General features: G+C 48.0%; 1 protein-coding gene across 5 annotated transcripts in view; it reads right to left on the bottom strand.

The window, feature by feature from the left end:
• Positions 1-1,174: 1,174 nt before the first annotated feature.
• rgs6 (regulator of G protein signaling 6) overlaps positions 1,175-17,481 on the bottom strand; it is a 39,590-nt gene continuing 23,283 nt past the window's right edge. For 4 of the 5 annotated variants that reach the window (XM_007893252.2, XM_042338023.1, XM_042338024.1 and 1 more), the window contains 3 exons: positions 14,999-15,185; positions 3,673-3,762; positions 1,175-1,548 (listed from right to left, as the gene is read on the bottom strand). In XM_007893252.2, the coding sequence (XP_007891443.1) occupies positions 1,498-1,548; positions 3,673-3,762; positions 14,999-15,185 (328 nt within the window). In that variant the 3' untranslated portion in view covers positions 1,175-1,497. Of the gene's footprint in view, positions 1,549-2,922; positions 2,977-3,672; positions 3,763-14,998; positions 15,186-17,481 lie in introns of all 5 variants that reach the window. The other variant, XM_007893251.2, reaches the window with a different exon arrangement.

Below are 17,481 nucleotides of genomic sequence, written 5' to 3'. Positions count from 1 at the left end.
TTTTTCTTGTTCTGTCAGTAAGACTTTAGACCATTTATTTACTGCCCCACCACCATCACCATCCTAACCCAACCCTCCACTTCTAACCTGGTGCTCCCTCTGGCTTTGTTCCCCCCTGCGCTTTGCTTCCCCCCTCCACACACCCATGCCCTATTTCCCATACCCGTTTCGCCCACAAAATAAAGGGGTCAATCCACTTTACAATATGTTCTGTGAAGCGCTTTGAGACGTCTCAACGACGTGATAAGACGCTGTATCAAATGCAAGGATTATTATTATTATCGCTCACCCCATTGCCCCACCCCTGCCCGGCTTTCCTGCCCCCGACTTCCCACTCCATCCCCACCCATTACACTCAGTGATCTCACCCATTGCCTCACCCACATGCCGATACGTATGTAGGGACAGAAGGCTTTTGTTTTCCAGCTGCCTCTCCGACCGTCAGCCAATGCAAAATAATGAATTGAAATGTCAAATGTTTGTGGATGATTCATCCCCCTTCCCCACTCTGCACCCCCCACTCCCCCCCTCTCCTCTAAACAAGCAACCAATCAAAGAAAGAAATAAACCTCTGCCCAGATCACAGCCCTGTATCCAGGGTGAAAGTTGTCTTAATTCCAGCTACAGCCATTTACCAGCTTCCTGTTGGTTTCTGATCGCTCTCCCCGGCCAGGGAAAGATCACCATCGGCTTTGCCCATTACTGCCTACGGGGAGGTGTGCTGTCAATGGCAGGAGAGGTCTCCCTAACTGCCTCTACTCTCTAGGAATATGACGCTCTATCCAACAGCCCCACTGAGGGGGAGAAAGGGAGGAAGGGAAAGGGATAAAACAAGAGTTGAGTTGAGAGTCGAGGCAACCACCAGTAACTTAGCCCAACTGGCTTTGGCCATGTGTTTGATTGCGGAGGGCTTCACAGTTGAGACTGGTCATGTCTACAGTTGTGCCTCTCCCTCCCTCCCACCCATCCAACCACCCTCAATCCCTCCCTCCCTCTTACCTGTGCATCCTCCCACCCATTTGCCCACCCGCAGGAGTCACTGGATAGCAATCAGCAGCAGGAACCTCGGCTGATTCCCCCCTCCCTAACCCAGGAATGCTAAGGCCAATTGTGGGGCACCCTATTGTGTTTCCTGCTGAGATCAGCTAACTCAAACCTGCCTCAGAGCTTCTGGTCTCAGTGCGATACTTACTAGTCGTGGGAACGAGCTCTCAAGAATGGCTTTAAGTTTTCACTGACAGACAGAAACTCAACTCTCCGCTGAGCCTGGGAATATATCCATCTTTTAAACAACAACAAAAAAACACTTTGATAATGCGATGGGTAGCGATGCAGTCCCGTTCCTTACAGAGGAAAGATTACAGTATGCAAACAGGGCGTTTGTGACTCTGTGTACAGTAGCCTCTCCTCTTTGTGGTTCTCTTGAAAAGTGTGACTCCCAGGAGGGTAATTGTAGATCTCTTCCCCTTCTCTCCAACAGCCAGCGATGGAGTTTTGTCAAGATGACTGCATGAGGCCTGTGAGACGTTTGCCAGTCAGCGACTTACCCTAGAAACCAAACAGCAACATCAACAAATAGCATTTTTTTAGCGCCTTTCGCAGCGGGAGGACAACAACAAAATTACATTTGTAAAGCGCCTTTCACGTTGGGAAGATGTACCAAGGCTCTGGACGGACAGAATTACGAACCCGAGCTGGGGGTCAGGGTGGTTGAGGATGAAGGGCGGGGGGGTGGGGGGGATGCAGGGAGATCGAAAGCACAGTCGAAGAGGAGGGTCTTGAGACGGGTCTCGAAGGAGGCAAGGAGGGGCGAGGTGGAGGGACTGCGGGATGGAGTTCCAGAGGGTGGGGGCAGAGTGGCGGAAGGCCCACCCACCAATAGTAGGGCGAGCGAGGCGGGGGATGTAAAGCAGGCCGGAGCCCTCTGCGCGGAGGGAACGAACAGGATGGTAGTCTCAAAACAATAATAATACATCTCAAAACAATAATAATAATCCTTGCATTTGATATAGTGCCTTATCACATCTTTGAGACGTCTCAAAGCACTTGTAAAGTGAATTGACTTGACTGTATGTTTTGTGGGCGCAATGAGTCAGCCAATTACGCACAGCAGTATGTCTCAAAGAGTCGTGGATTGAGTGACCAAGTTATTATTTATTTTTCATTATCCTTTTGAATGGAGTGTATAAATACATTGTACACAGACTGGAATATGTTTGATAATAATAATAATCTTTGCATTGGATATAACGCCTTATCACGTCATTGAGACGTCTCAAAGAATTAATTATTAATTGGCTGATGCAAATAATAACCAATACACAAACATACACTTGCACATAATGATAATACACACATGCACTCACATACAAACAGTCATACATACACAAGCCCATACACACGTGCTCAAAAATACACTCTTATAAACGTACATTTGCTCACACACACACATATATATGGAAACACACACATAAAATCACACTCATGTTCATTCATGTATATATTCACATATTCAAACACACACACATATCCTCCCCTCCCACGTGCAAACACACACACACACACACGCCAGTTAGATGATTTCCTGAAAAGGAAATCATTATTTGCACAGTAAACCTGCACTGAGTATTCCTCTCGGGGACAGTCACTGTCTACTATCCTAACAATGACGTCATTCTAAAGCCCCAACATTAAGTGAAATGTTGGAAGTGTTTTTACTGGAGAAGCGAAGGTTAAGAGGTTTTTGAAGCGGTCAATGGTTTGATAGGTAAGTCACCTGTGTATATGTTTTTGTGTATGTGTGTGTATTAAGTGCTCTGAGACGCTAAACTGCGCGGAGGGTGCTATATAAGTGCAAGTTGTTGTTGTGCGTGTGAGTAGGTACATGTGCCCACGCCTGCCTCTGTTAAAGCCCACACTTACCACGCTGCGGGTGAACTTCTCGAGCGAGGTTCTGCGTCCCTGTTCATTCTCCAGCTGGAATCGGAAAGTGATAAGAGAAAACTCAGAGGGAATGTCTCAACCGAGGCCCAAGTCTGTAACAGCAAAATCCGGGAAAGCCACAAGCCAGCTCTCCTGCTGGCTCGGTGTGTGAGGGGCCTCCTTACCACACAGAGAGGAAGGTTGAGCTCTGAGCTGAATTACTGATGCAGTATAATTGGCCAGAGTGCTATTTGGTTAAGGGAGGTGATAACCAGCAAGGCTTCTGCTCAATTGATGGCTGAGCCTTCAGTTTTTACACTTGCAACTCCCCTGCCTTTCTCCCTCTCTGTCTATATTCAAATCCACCAGAAAACCTATCCCTTCAACCGCGCCTATGGTCATCTCCCATCTCTCTTCCTCCTAGTTTGGCGTGGGGAGAAAGGGGAGATGACTACAAGCAACAACAACAACAACACCACCAACGACAGCAACGTGCATCTATATAACATCCTTCACGTTGGGTAGTGTCTCGGAGGCAACTTCCCAGTGACTGACAACAGTGAGACCCTGAGGTACGAGTGAGGAGCTCTCAGTTAGACACTGAAGCAAGGGTCCTTCTGAGCCTATGAACCCCACTGCCTTGACCCCATCCAATATGGTGAGTCTCATCTCGCTTTCAACCTGCCACGGGACATGATGAAGGATGAACGTCAGCAGCAGAAATAGGCAGTCGCAGCTCAGGAACTCTACCTTCTTTTTTGCTTGCAGCAGCTCCTGATAGACACTGGAGCGTAGAAAGCGGGTATAGCTGTCACTTTTCATCAGCTTGTAGATGTGTTCCTGAAAGGCAAGAGGATTTGCAATTATCACAAGTGTTCGGCCCGTCGCTGCTCAAATAACATGAACGTTCATCACGAGTCAGTTCCATATTTTGATCGCCCTCCCACACACACACACACACATATATATATATACCCAGGGACGTTCACAGCTAATAATAATAATAATAATAATCCTTGCATTTGATATGGTGACTTATCACGGCGTTGAGACCTTGTGGAGTGCAGTGGTTAGTGCGCTCGCCTCGCAAGTGAGAGGACCTGGGTTTGATTCCCTGCTGGGCGAAACCTTACACAAGTGGAGTCCTGTAGCTCAGTGGTTAGAGCACTCGCTTTGCAAGTGAGAGACCTGAGTTCAATTCCAGGCAGGGCGAAAGTGAAAGCACTATATCAAATGCAAGGATTATTATTATTAAGTTTCCTTAGTCCACACGTCTCTGCAGTAAGTAGGAACCCAGTTGTTAGATGATTGGTGGATCGGTTTTCTGGGGGTAATAATCCCTTCAAAAAAATAATAATTTGGTCACCCAATCCACGATTGTTTGTGGGACACTGCTGTGCGCAATTGTCTGCTGCTTTTCGCCCACAAAATACACAGTCAATCTACGTTACAATATATTCTGCGAAACGCTTTGAGGGGTCTCAACGATATGATAAGACGCTGTATCTAATGCAAGGATTATTATTTTAATTATTATTTGCAGAGCTGTACTTTGTTTTAAATATAAATCCGGGTAGTGCCTGCTTGAGGAGCCTTACAACGTTTGTACATGAGTCTGTTATGGGGGAGGGGAGGTGCCACCAGAGGCAAGTCGTCCCTCCTGACAGATGGTGGAGTTGTTGACAAATCTCATTATACATGCGGAGATGGCAGATTGAGCTTCAGGAGACTGAGGGACTCATTCCTCTGGACAAGCAGAGGGTGCAGCGAATTTCACACATCCACCTGCGACTGACAGGTAACTGACTGGGAAAAGCGCAGTGCAGCTTAAACATCCACACACACACACGCACGTATGCATATACACACACATAAACACACTCACATACAATTACACATACAAATATACACACTCATATACCAAGACACACACACATTTTTACACTCACATACCTACACAAATACAAACTCACATCCACATATCTTGATCACCCTCCCACACGCATATATATATATATATACACACACACATATACACTCACATACTCACTTTGGTATCTCATCTGAAATACGGCTCATTTTAGCATTGCATTGGTGTCACCTTAGACTGTGAGTTTAAAGTCCTGATGTGGGATTTAAACCCACAAGGTTCTTACTCAGAAGTGATAGTGCTACTAACTGACCCAGGCTGACACCTGTACACATAAACACCCACGTAAACACATAGCGATTCACACAAACTCACACATACTCTGCATCAGCTGAGCTCACTAGTCTTTGCAGAAATGAGCAGCCACCTCGCAGTGGCCAGTGTGAACATATTGCTGATCTGCGATGTGATGTTGTGACCGACGCTTCTCTGGTCGTTGCGAGCAGCAGCTGCCAGAATCCTCTCTAAGGCTGTGGTTCTGAACACAACCCATCAAGTTAATGAGGCCTTAGTGGGACCTCTTCTATTTTTCCTCTCTCCTTCAGCACCTGAAATCTTCGTCTGCGCAAATTACTTAAATAGCCAGTGTGATGTACGTCAGAGAGTTCAGGTCACTGAATGGCACGAGTCACAAAAGTTCTTGAAAGATAAATCCGCGGATATATTCCAGCCAATCTTCCGCATTCTCAGTCAATAAGGTGTCTGACACGTGCGGAAACCCATCACTGCGCTCAAGAGTGGAGAATTCCACGCATCCCACCTGCACATGGAAATTGCGGAGATAGATTGTTGGAATGGAATGGGCACTCTCTCCCGGGAGGGATATATCCTGCTTACCTAATTGCGGAATGTATTAGGTGCAGGTTGGCAAGGGCCAAGGCTTGAGGACCCCAGAGTGTGCGTTGGGAGTCCTGCTGGAGTCTAACCGGCTAAAACTGCCATTCGCTGTCTGGAAGCTTTCCTGCCGCTTGTCTAGCTAGGATCACCCTACCCATTAAGACTTATGCTTGCAGGGTTAAGAGGAGCTGAGTGGGAGGATTCTCTGCCCCCAGTGACTGGTCAACAGGAAGCAGGTAACGACTGAGCTACAAATCGGCTCCCGCGTTTGCTTACAAATACAGTCATTACACTTTAAGTAAAATCCTGTGAAGCGCTTTGAGAGGTCTCTGCAAGGTGATAAGGCGCCATATCAAATTCAAGGATTATTATAAATGAATAATAATGATTATAAATATTATAAATACAATCTCTGTGATGTTACCATTCACTACTTTGCTGCAAGGTGGAATCTAATTACCTAGAAGTAGATTCACACTTAGTTTTTGAACCCTTGTGGCCATGGGTTATCTTTTAATCTGAATTCAGGCCTTCACAATGATCAAGTGCTTCCTGCACCGCAAAATGCATCCTGTCCAAATGTTCGCATGTCACCGTTACTGCAATGCCCCACACAGTCATTTACTATAAGGTGTGAACTTTCACATACCCCGAACCACCCCAAGCTGCTTGTAGCACAAGTTCTTAACTGCAAACCTACAACAACAACTTGCGTTTATATTGTGCCCTTCAAGCGGTGCAGTATCTCGGAGCACATAACAGTGGCAGAACCTGACCCCGAACCGGGAGGAGGTGACCAAAAGCAGTCGTCAGTCGTGATCTAAGGAGGGAAAGAGAGGGCAAGGTGGAGGGATTGGGGGAGGGAGTTCCAAAGTTTTGGGGGTGTAGTGGCTAAAAGTGCCAATGGTGGAGCGAGCCAACCAGTGGAGGTAGTGGAGTGGGAAGAAAGGTGCATGTCCATCACACTTTCTGTATCTATTCTTCTGGCTGCAGATAAAACTCTTTCGGGGTCTGGAAAGAAAGCGGTTATGTTAAGGAAGAGGGAAGAGAGCTCCCGGTTGAAGCCTATACAATAATTAATAACACAGAGAAGGCAGACTCAGACTGTTACATCAAAGTACACCTGTAAAGTAAAGTAAAACAGGAGGAGATAAATTCCAACAAGTGAAAATAAATTTGGAAGAACCTCGGGGAAAGTACTGTTAAGTGCTATTAATCACTCGACGCGGGCTTACGCTGCTCTATCCTGGGGGAGACACAGAGCTGCAGATTCTGGGGAATGTGTGGAGTTGTACATACATCATGAGGAAGAAGGGGGAGGGAGAACGTGCAGATTTTTTTTTGACAGATTTTTATCCCTGGATCGCCGAAAGGAACCCGTTTTTTTGTCAATTGGCAGATCACTGGCAGTTTGTGGGTCGTTGCTGTGCAACCAATTGGTTGCCGCGTTTCGCCCACAAAATATAGGGTCAATCGACTTTACAGCATGTTCTGCGAAGGGCTTTGAGACGTCTCAACGACGTGATAAAGCGCTGTATCAAATGCCAAGGATTCTCATTATTATCAGCGTCGGGAATGCTGGAATCTCGAGTGCCGCCTGCCGATCACCGTGTTCGCTCTTTAATTATGACTCTCCGAGTCCTGAGCTTGCTCAGTTTGCTCAGTCACACGTCCTATTCATTGTCACTTTCCTTGCAGTTCTGTCAGCACGCACTGCGGGTCGCATTCTCTGTTGACGCATTGCCTCAAGATCGCAGATTAATTCGAGACCAGACGCGAGGGTTTGACCCGTCAACGCTGAGTGAGCAACAGCATGAATTTTAAATTGTTCAGCGCGCAATCTTATTCCCACAGCATGGTGTCTGCTCACAACCGGCTGTTGCTGAAAATCCACACACGCCCCCTGCACCCCCCCCCGCCTTGGCTCTCTCTCCAACCTCCCCCAATCCACCAACACTGCCCAACTCTCTCTGCTCAATTTATGAATGTGCAAAGACACTCGCTGCAAATGAGCAGAGACCCTGCTACGAGTATACAGCATACAGTATATCATGCTGCACCACAAAATCCTATGGGATACAGCCTCGGAAGGAGTTGGGATTCCTGTGGGTTAACCGCAAGCACAACTACAACAACAACAACTTGTATTTATAAAGTACCCCTCAAATAAGGTGGAGTCTACGAATGCTTATAATAATCCTTGCATTTGATATCATGTCGTTGAAACCTCTTAAAGCGCTTCACAGAATATACCGTAAAGTGGATTGACTGTATATTTTGGGGGCGAAATACGGCAGGCGGGTGCATGCAGCAGTGTCCCCACAAACAGCCATGGATTGAGTGACCACGATTTTTTAAAATAACCCATATGATTGAATCCAGCATTTCTTTTTCATCTCAATCCCGCCTCGAGACCTTCCTCTTTGACCGTGCCTTGGTCATCCTCCCACCTCCGCCCGCCACCTCTTTTGACTCCAACCTCCAGCTTGGGTGCGAAACCCTGGATTGTCTAGCGCCTTGAGACATCCTCCCGACGTGAAAGGTCCTACTTAAATACAATTTGTTGTTATCCTTGAATTCCTAACGCACGGTCCACCCTCATTAGGATGTTGCGGTGCACAGACAGCAGGGTGGTGGGGGGTGGGTTAGTATAACAGCCGGGATGCCCATTGTGTGTGACAGTCTATCGATCAGGTTGTTGGCTGCTTTTTCCACTGTCCTACGTCTATAAATCAAATATCTAAATTAGCCAACCATGATGAGATTTTGCTGTTTTAACTGACAGACTGCAAACACTGATTGATTTTGTTCGTGAATTTCAGTCCCTATTTCTTTGGTCTGGATTGTACATTCTTCAGGCTCCCCTGTCAGCCGATCCAATGAACCATGGTCGATGCTCAATTACTTCAACTCAGCTGGGCCAGTCGTTCAATGATTGGGGCAGATGTTGAGGCAACAGCGAGGGGGAATCCAGAACAAAATGGGGGGCGTCATCTTAAACTGAGAGCTAGTCCATTTAGGAGTGAAATCAGGAAGCACTTTTTCACGCAAAGGGTAGTGGAAATTTGGAACTCTCTCTCCTAAAAGGGTGCGTGTGTGGGGCGGGAGGGGGGGGGTGCTATATAAATACACGTTGTTGTTGTTGTTGAATTGACTGAGTATTACGTGGGCAAAACTCGGCAGCCAATTGCGCATTGCGGTGTCCCACAAACAGTCTTGGATTGAGTGACCAAATTCTTCTTATTTTTATAAAAAATTTTTATCAAGGTGTCCTTCCATTCGGTGGAAACATTTTCCGATTACAGTGGCTAAGATATCAAGGGAGCACATGGGTCTCCTGCCCATCTAGATTATCCTTCCCACGGTACTTTCAGCAGTGACTGCTGATGGCACTATCTGGGGACCTGGCTATGTCTAACTTGCTGAGCCAGTGGTGCGTGGAAGCGTAATTAAAACGTACACGTTAGAAATGATACGCTCACTGCAACTCTCAGGGTTAATGAGGGCATTTCTTCCTCACGTCAATCCTGCTTTCTATACTGTTGGCTTCAGTAACCCTCCGGTCTCACGCTAAATCTCCTCTCTTCACAACCCACCTCACTTCCCTCCCACCACCCCCCACATCCACCCCTTCCCCACACACACATCACAATATCACAAGTGTTAAATATTAAAACGGAGAGTTGGGGAGAGGGGCTGGGAATGTGTTGGGGGGGAGGTTGAGAGGGAAAGGTTAAGAGGACTCGACTGAATTGTCACATTATCCACGTGTCAAAGGGGAAGATATATGTTCACTCCCTCACACAGCTCGTGGGGTCTGTCATAGACTGAGATTTAAGACTGCGATTGTGCTGTCGTGTCCTTGTCCAGGCCTTGACTATGCTAACTTCCTGCTCGCCCGGCCTCCCAACCCTTCCATAACATAACATAACATAACATGTAGGAGCAGGAGTAGGCCATTCGGCCCTTCAAGCCTGCCCCGCCATTCAATCATGGCTGATCTAATCTAATTCCACCTAACCCTGCCTTATCCCCATATCCCTTAATCCCTTTTGCAATAAGAAATCTATCTATCTCAGTCTTCCCTCCACAAACTGCAGATTATTCAGAACTCTCACGCACTGAATTCCATGTGACCCGATCAACCCCATCCTCGCCCGGCTCCACTGGCTCCTCATCCGCCAGAGGATCGAGTTGAAGATCCTCATCCTCACCTTTAGAGCCGTGCACGGTCTTGCTCCTTCCTAACTCTGCGACCTACAAAACTTTTGCCAACCTGTCCTCTCCCTCCGCTCGGCGGGTACTGGCCTGACTCATGCCTCCCTGCTCTGCCCACTTTATTATCGTTGGTCGGGCCTTCAGCCTTTCTGCCCCCACCCACTGAAACTGAAGACTTTTCTCCTCAATTGTGCCTTTGGTCATCTTCCCACCCCACCCTCTTGCCCTCCATCCTCTCTTGATTCTAACCCCAAGTTTGGGTGCAATCCCTTCACTGTCCAGTGCTTTGGGACAAGCCTTCTGATGTGAAAGGCACCAATATTAATGTAATTTGTTGTTGTTTGTGTAGGAATTCCTGTTACTGGGTTACAGTCTAGCGCCATTATAACAGGGTAATTGGAGGGTATTTAATCATGAGAGCGGGTGATGTTATTTCTGCTCAGCTCATACCCAGAGTTGTTGGGGTCCTTGTTGGTGTCACTGCACCCACAGTACTTTACTGCTAAAAATAACCTTTGCATTGGATAATAATAATAATAACCCTTGCCTTGGATACAGTGGCTTTCACCTAAGGAGGCCATCTCAAAGCGCTTCACAGGATTCCTTGTAAAATGTGTATTTTGTGAACTAAAGCAGCAGCCCATTTGCTCACTGCAATGTCCCGCGAACAGCCAAGAAGCGAACAATCAATTTTATCTGGAGGATTGTTGGGTCAGTCACTCGGGAAAACCTCCCTTGTCTTTTCAGAGAATGCCATGGGATCTTTAATGTGCACCTGAACAGGCAGACGGGACTTCGGTTTATCGTCTTATCCGACAGACAATTCAGCCTGAACTGTGAGCTCCTGACGTGGGGAGGGGGGTTTGAACCCACAACCTTGGGGGTAAGGTGGGGGTTAGGGTGGGGGGGGGGGGTGGTCGGCATTCGGCTGGGCTCATTTCGAATCACTGTGGCTTTGAGTTCGGATTCCACTGGAGACCAAAGCTATGACTATCTACCCAGTAAGAGCAGCGAGCCTGCCCCCAGCCGGGCTGCAATAAATCCCACTGTGATCAATCTCTGAGACTGCTATCAGTGCCTCGCTCCCCATCGTGCCGCCACCTGTGACTCGGGGTATGTGTCCTCTCCCAGTCGGGGATGTCATGGCTAATAAACAGGAAGCAAAATAATGTATCTATGCAGCAATATATTATGTAGAAAAAACACACAGGAAGTCAGCAAGTGGAACGGGGCCCCCTGCTCTGTGGAATTTCATCCCAGATTCCTTGTCCCTCCCTCCCTCCCTTCCTTCCCAGAAACAAATAATATTATTCTTAATATTATTATTGTCATCATATCAAAAAGCAGTTATTTTAGAAAGCTGAAATACAGTAAGAAAATAATAATAATAATCAACTATCCTTTCTACCCCACATCTGCCCCATGACCCGCTCTGCCTCCCCCCACCTCCGCAACGTCGCCCGGCTCTGACACTGCCTCACACCGCAGGCAATCGAAACCCTCATACACGCCTTCATTACACTGAGGCTCGACTATGCAAACTCCCTGCTTGACGGCTTCCCCAACTTCTCCCTCCACAGGCTGCAGATCATCCAGAACTTTGCAGTCCGTGTCCTCTCCTACACCAGGCTCCGCAACCCTATCGCCCACATCCTTTCCCAACTCCACTGGCTTCCCACCACCAAGAGGATGCAGTTGAACATCCTGGTCCTCACCTTCAAAGCCCTCCACGGTCTTGCTCCCCACTACTTCTCTGACCTCCTAACCCCCTACCACCCTGTTCGCTCCCTCCGCTCAGCGCGCTCTGGCCTGCTTCACGTCCCCTGCCTTGCTCGCCCCACTATCGGCAGATGGACCTTCCACCACTCTGCACCCACCCTCTGGAACTCCATCTCGCCCCCTCCCTCGCCACCTTCAAGACCCACCTCAAGACCCTCCTCTTTGACCGTACTTTCGATCTCCCTGCTTCCCCCACCCCTGCCCTCCATCCTCCCCCATGCTGACCCCTAGTTTGGGTCCATAACTCTGTCTGTCCAGCGCCTTGGGATGTCCTCCTGACTTGAAAGACGCTTTACAAATGTAATTTTGTTGTTGTAGTTGTTGCATTTGATATAACGCCATAACAGGCTGTTGAGACATCTCAAAGCTCTTCACAGGACATATTGTAAAGTGGAAAATGTGACTGGGTTTTTGGTCATTTTTCCCCTCCCTGTCCCCTCCCCACCCTGACTCCATCCCACCCCCACGGCTCATAGCTGCTCTGTCTGACCATTTACAATGCTCTACACTGGAAGGACACAAAGCACCCTTTACAGGATTAGATAATCCGGAAACGAAGCAGATATTATCCGGGAGGCAGAGTTAACGTGTGTCAGCCTCATTCAACAGTGATCAAGTAGCCAATCAATGAAAAACATTTTAGGGTGAGTTTGTATGAGGAGGGAGTTATGAGCTATGACAGTCTTGAGAAAAAGCTCCATATTTCTACTGTTACATTGAGCTTCTGCAAGTCCCTTGTCCCCTCCGCTCCGCCATTGGCTGTCGTGCCTTCCAGCCACTCACTTTGCCCCCAATCTCTGGATCTCCCTGCCGCAATCCGTCCGTCTTACCCCCTCTTTGCCCGTCTTCAGTTCGCACCTAGAGACTTTCCTCTTCGGTCGTGCCTACAGTCACCTCCCCTTCCTTTCCAGCTCAGCACCAAGTTCAGCGTTCTGAGATGCTACCCACCGTGAAGGGCACTTACAAGTAAATTAAAAGGTGGTGTTGTTGTTGTGGAACACTGAGTTGCAACGAGCACGGCAACAGGCCAATCGGCCCAACCGCTCTGTGCTGGTGTTTATGGTTCATTCCTATTTACCCTTTTTCTATTCCCTTCTATGCCACAACTCTCCTCTTAAATACATTGGCGCTATTTGCTTCAACCACAGCTTATGACCCGCATTCTCACCACCCAATGTGTAAACAGCAGCGGGGAGTGGAGGGGGGAGCGGTGAGGTGGGGTGGGAAAGGTAGGTTAGTCTCTTCACATCCACCTGTCCACCCAATCACATGGCATAATACAGGGGCCTAAACCAGTCAATGGCTGAATCAAACTCACGTGCTCTACTGAAGACAGTGAGCAAGTGGCCAGCCATCTCCTCACTTGACAGCTGGTCTCAAGGGCTTGTGCTCCTCAGCCCCCTGGCTGATAGTGACTGAATTGTTGCAAAAAGAAATCCTTCGGATTCCTACACTGCTTCCTCTGCAACTGCTTCCCTCTAGCTCACTGTCTCCTCTCCCCCTCCCCCCGCCCCACCCTCCTCTCTATCTATCATGTCCCACCTTAACACCTACCCTGTTGATTGTGCCTAGGGTCACCTCTCTCTTCCTCTCCACCTACTCGACCTCCAACCCGGACACTGTAAAGCGCACCGAGATGCTATCCTATGCGAAGGCCGCTGAACAAATACAGGTTCTTGTTGTTTTCACTGTGTTTTTAGTGATACCTTCTCCAGTGAAATTCCACCCCCTCCCCATAATATAACAATAACAATCCTTGCATTTAATATAGAGCCTTATCACGTCGTTGAGATGTCTCAAAGCGCTTCACAGAATGTCCTGTAAAGTGGATTGACTGCGTATCTTGTGGGAGAGAGGTGGCAGCCAATTGCGCACAGATATTGTATGTCACAAACAGTCGTGGATTGAGCGACCAAATGATAATTCAAAAAGATTCTGAACCCAAGGTGGAGATTGCCCCTGCTGTGGCCAGTTCGATATTGACGGTGACATTTCGTGGCAGAATATCGCATCGCAGCACCAGGCGTCCATCCACGTTTTCCCTTTACTGGAAGATCTTTGATCCTTTCCGCAGGATCCGATTCAAATGTCAGCTTCTAACCAGTCGCTCGGGCTAACCACTGCTCCTGGGCCAGCTGTGCAGCTCCAACCTCGAGCAGGAATGACAGATTTGGTAACGTGTCCCCCCTCCCCACCGCCCCCCCCCGGCATTTATGTGAGAGAGAACCTTTACCAAACATCACAAATCCTTGTTGTTTCAGTGGGGAAAATGTAACAGTGAACAGCCACTCAGCAACAACAAACGATAACTTTCATATACATAACGGCCTTCGTGCAGGGCAGCCCCTCGGAGAGCTTTACAGCTGGTAATAACAACAATAACAGCCTTCGTTTACACCGCTCCCTCCACATAGAATAACGCCTCAGAGCATTTTACAGTGGGCGGAGGGGTGGGGGGGGAGGAGGAAAGGATCATCCAAAGGATGGCACCCCAAACAATTCAACACCCCCTGAGACTAATTGAGTTCCAATTCCCAATATAAAGCTTGAACCTATAACCTTCTGACTTTAAAGGCAAGAGTGCAAGCAACTGAGCCAGCTTGACACACTGCTTAATGTATGTGTTTTTGTATTTCTGTGTTTGTGTGTGTGTGTATATATATACACACACACAAACACACGTTGTGTATATATATTCAGTATAACATATGAGAACTATATATATATTCAATGTATATATAATACACACACTTAGATATTAAATATATACAACAATCCCCCAAATAAATCTTCATTCGCTTCATGACTGTTTGTTTGTAGGACATTACTGTAAGCAAATTGGCTGCTTTGTTTGTCCACAAAACACACAGTCACAAAGGTGTTATGCCAAATGTAAGGGTTATTATTATATAAACTATTCTATTTAAGAAACTCGTAAAGCAACGGCTAGTGCCAAAAATTCTTTTTTAGCCACAGAAAAATTGGCTCTAGATCAGGGAGACAAGTGTTTATGTGCTGGGATTGAAGCTTCAATGGGGCTCAGTCAGGCTTACGTCCATGTGGGACAAGAGACACTTCACAAAATGGAAATGTTGACTTAATAACGTTCACTTTGACGAATAGTTCAGCACATGAAACGCTTCCTGTGTGGTTTCCAAAATGCTCTTCATCTTTTGAAAACCTTGGCTGCTCCTTACTCAGCCTACCAGTGAGATAGGATTCGATCCCGTACAGCCCCAGAAGTAAACTGTTCACAACATTGGACGATTGTTTTGGGCGACGAAGGCCCTTTGCCCATTAGCAGTACTGTACCTGGGCATCTTCAAATGTGTACCTTCCCGGGTCCTTGACATTCTGGCTGGTTTTCTCGTAGGAATGGGAATCGAGGTTAATGGCGCTGGGCGCACCTGGGGCGAGGAATTCATTCCAGGTTTCCTGGACCCTGTCCGCAACCTCCTGAAGAGGCCGTTTCTTTACATCCTCCACGGCTAGCCAAAACCTGTGGAGAGAGTGAGATACAGAGAATGAGTGAGAGAGAGTGAGAGGGACAGAGAGAGGGTGTGAGTGAGAGTGTGTGAGAGTGAAAGAATGTGAGCGAGAGAGTAGGAGAGTGAGTTTGTGAGACAGTGAGAGAGACTGTGAGTGAGTGTGTGAGAGTGCAAGGGTGTGAGAGAGAGTGAGAGAGTGCGGGAGGGACCAAGCGAGAGAGAGTGCAAGGGTGAGAGGGCGTGAGAGAGAGCAAACGAGGGAGTGCGTGAGAGACAGAGAATGTGAAAGAGTGAGGGAGACAGAAAGAGTGTGAGAAAGAGAGAGGGAGACAATATGTGTGAGAGAGAATGAGAAAGAGTGTGAGAGAGAGACGGACAGGCTGTCTGTGAGAGAGAGAGAGAGTGTGAGAATAAGAGTAAGAAAGAGAGCAAACGAGAGAGAGGGAGAGAGAAAGAGAGGTTCACACTGTTTCAGATCACTGTTTGTGTGAAAAAAGGGCCCAGCTGGAGTGTTGGCTTGCTCCTCCTCGATCCCTCTGGGAAATCTGCCACGGAGGGGGTGTTGGGGGGAGAAGAAGGGATTTTCTCTGAGTCTGAACCTGGGCTTTTATCTCAGCCTTTTTTATGATGCTCCAAAAATCGATAACTCAGCCTCAATGAGGTCAATTTTGAAGCTGTGTTTTTCGGTACTTCTTATAAAGAATTACTGAAAACGGCTTCAAAAAAGATGTTCAGATTGAATTCAAGAGAGTTGCCGAAATTGAAAATAATAATAATAATTAATCCTTGCATTTGATATAGCGCCATTGAGATGTCTCAAGAGCGCTTCACAGAATATACTGTAAATTGGATTGACTGCGTATTTTGAGGTCGAAATGTGGCAGCCAATTGTTAGTGAAAGCTCCCTGTGTATTCCCCGATGGAATTTCACCCTCCCCTGTGTGTGTTGATCCAGCCTGACTGATGGGAGACGGGGAAACGAACAGCCTCATAAACTGACACACAACACGGGGCGACCAGGAAAACAAGTCTTGAAAATTATAGCCTTACTTTGTTTTTCCTGACTGTGGTGATGATGGAGAAAACAAAATTCTATTTGTGAGTGCGTGAGAACAGTCTGTGATGACCCATTCCTCCCCCACCCTCCCAAACCCCTGCAATCCGATTCTCTGCTGAGACCAGAACAACAACATCTTGCATTTCATGGGAGGAGAAGGAAGAGGAGGCAGGACCAAGGGGAAGGGACAGCAGATGGACAACAACAACAATTCGCACCTATATAGCGCCCTTCGCCCTGGGGCAACGTCTCGGAGCGCTAAACAGTGGCGGAGCCTGACGCCGAGCCAGGGAGGAAGGTGACCGTAAGCACATTGGAAGAGGAAGGTCTTCAGTTGTGATCTAAATGTGGGAGGGGAATGAGGCGGGCGTAGGCGGAAGGATTGAGGGAGAGAGTTCCAAAGCTTCGGGGCGTAGTGGGCTGAAAGCACGGTCGCCGATGGTGGAGCGGAGGAGACGAGAGCACAAGCGAGAGGCCGGAGCCAGCCGAGCGGAGGCAGCGGGTAGTGGAGTGGGGGCGAAAAACAAGCGGAGGAGATAAATTGTCTGGAGTAAAATACAATAAAAAGGAGAAGAGGAACCGGGCGACAGGCAGACACGTGTGTGAATTCTACACTGGCTCCTGAGGAGCTGGGAGGCCACCTGACAGCAAGGCACACAGTGTGGCCACGTGCAGAAGTCACTTTGATATGTGGGTTTTGATGTCTGAGCAGTTAAGTCAGCCGCGAGCGTCTGTGCCCGATGCCCCTCGTGCCGGTTGCCAGGGTTTCATTATTTTCAGCAGCAACACTGCAGCTTGGAAGCTCTGCAGCTCAGGCATGTGACCTGATTTAGAGGCTGGGACCGTGGGGGGCGGGGGGGGGGGGCCTGGAGCTTTGTAAAGGAGAGCAGCCCGGTTCAGCGAGGCACTCCCCAGAGGCTTGCAGTCAGCGGCAGGGAGTGGAGGATCCTATCCCAAACCCTCAGCCTCAAACAGGGATTGGGATCCCTCCGGGATGGCCGATAGAGACAAAAGTGTCACAGGCACCGACTTCACATCGATGCAGGGTATAGGAAGTCACGTGGAGTCCTGTAGCTCAGTCGTTAGAGCACTCGTCTCGCAACAAGAAACTTGGGTTTGATTCCCTGGAGGGCGAAAAGTTAGGCAAGTTTCCCTACTCCACACGCCTCTGTTCACCTAGCAGTCAATTGGCGGATCGCTTTCCCAGGGGTAAACACAATCACTACACTTTTACAGTATATCCTGTGAAG

This window comes from Callorhinchus milii, unplaced genomic scaffold (genome assembly GCF_018977255.1).
Source record: "Callorhinchus milii isolate IMCB2004 unplaced genomic scaffold, IMCB_Cmil_1.0 Scaffold9, whole genome shotgun sequence".
NCBI lineage: Eukaryota > Metazoa > Chordata > Chondrichthyes > Chimaeriformes > Callorhinchidae > Callorhinchus > Callorhinchus milii.
Note: the sequence above shows the minus strand (reverse complement) of the source record. Positions and strands in the feature narration are given on the sequence as shown.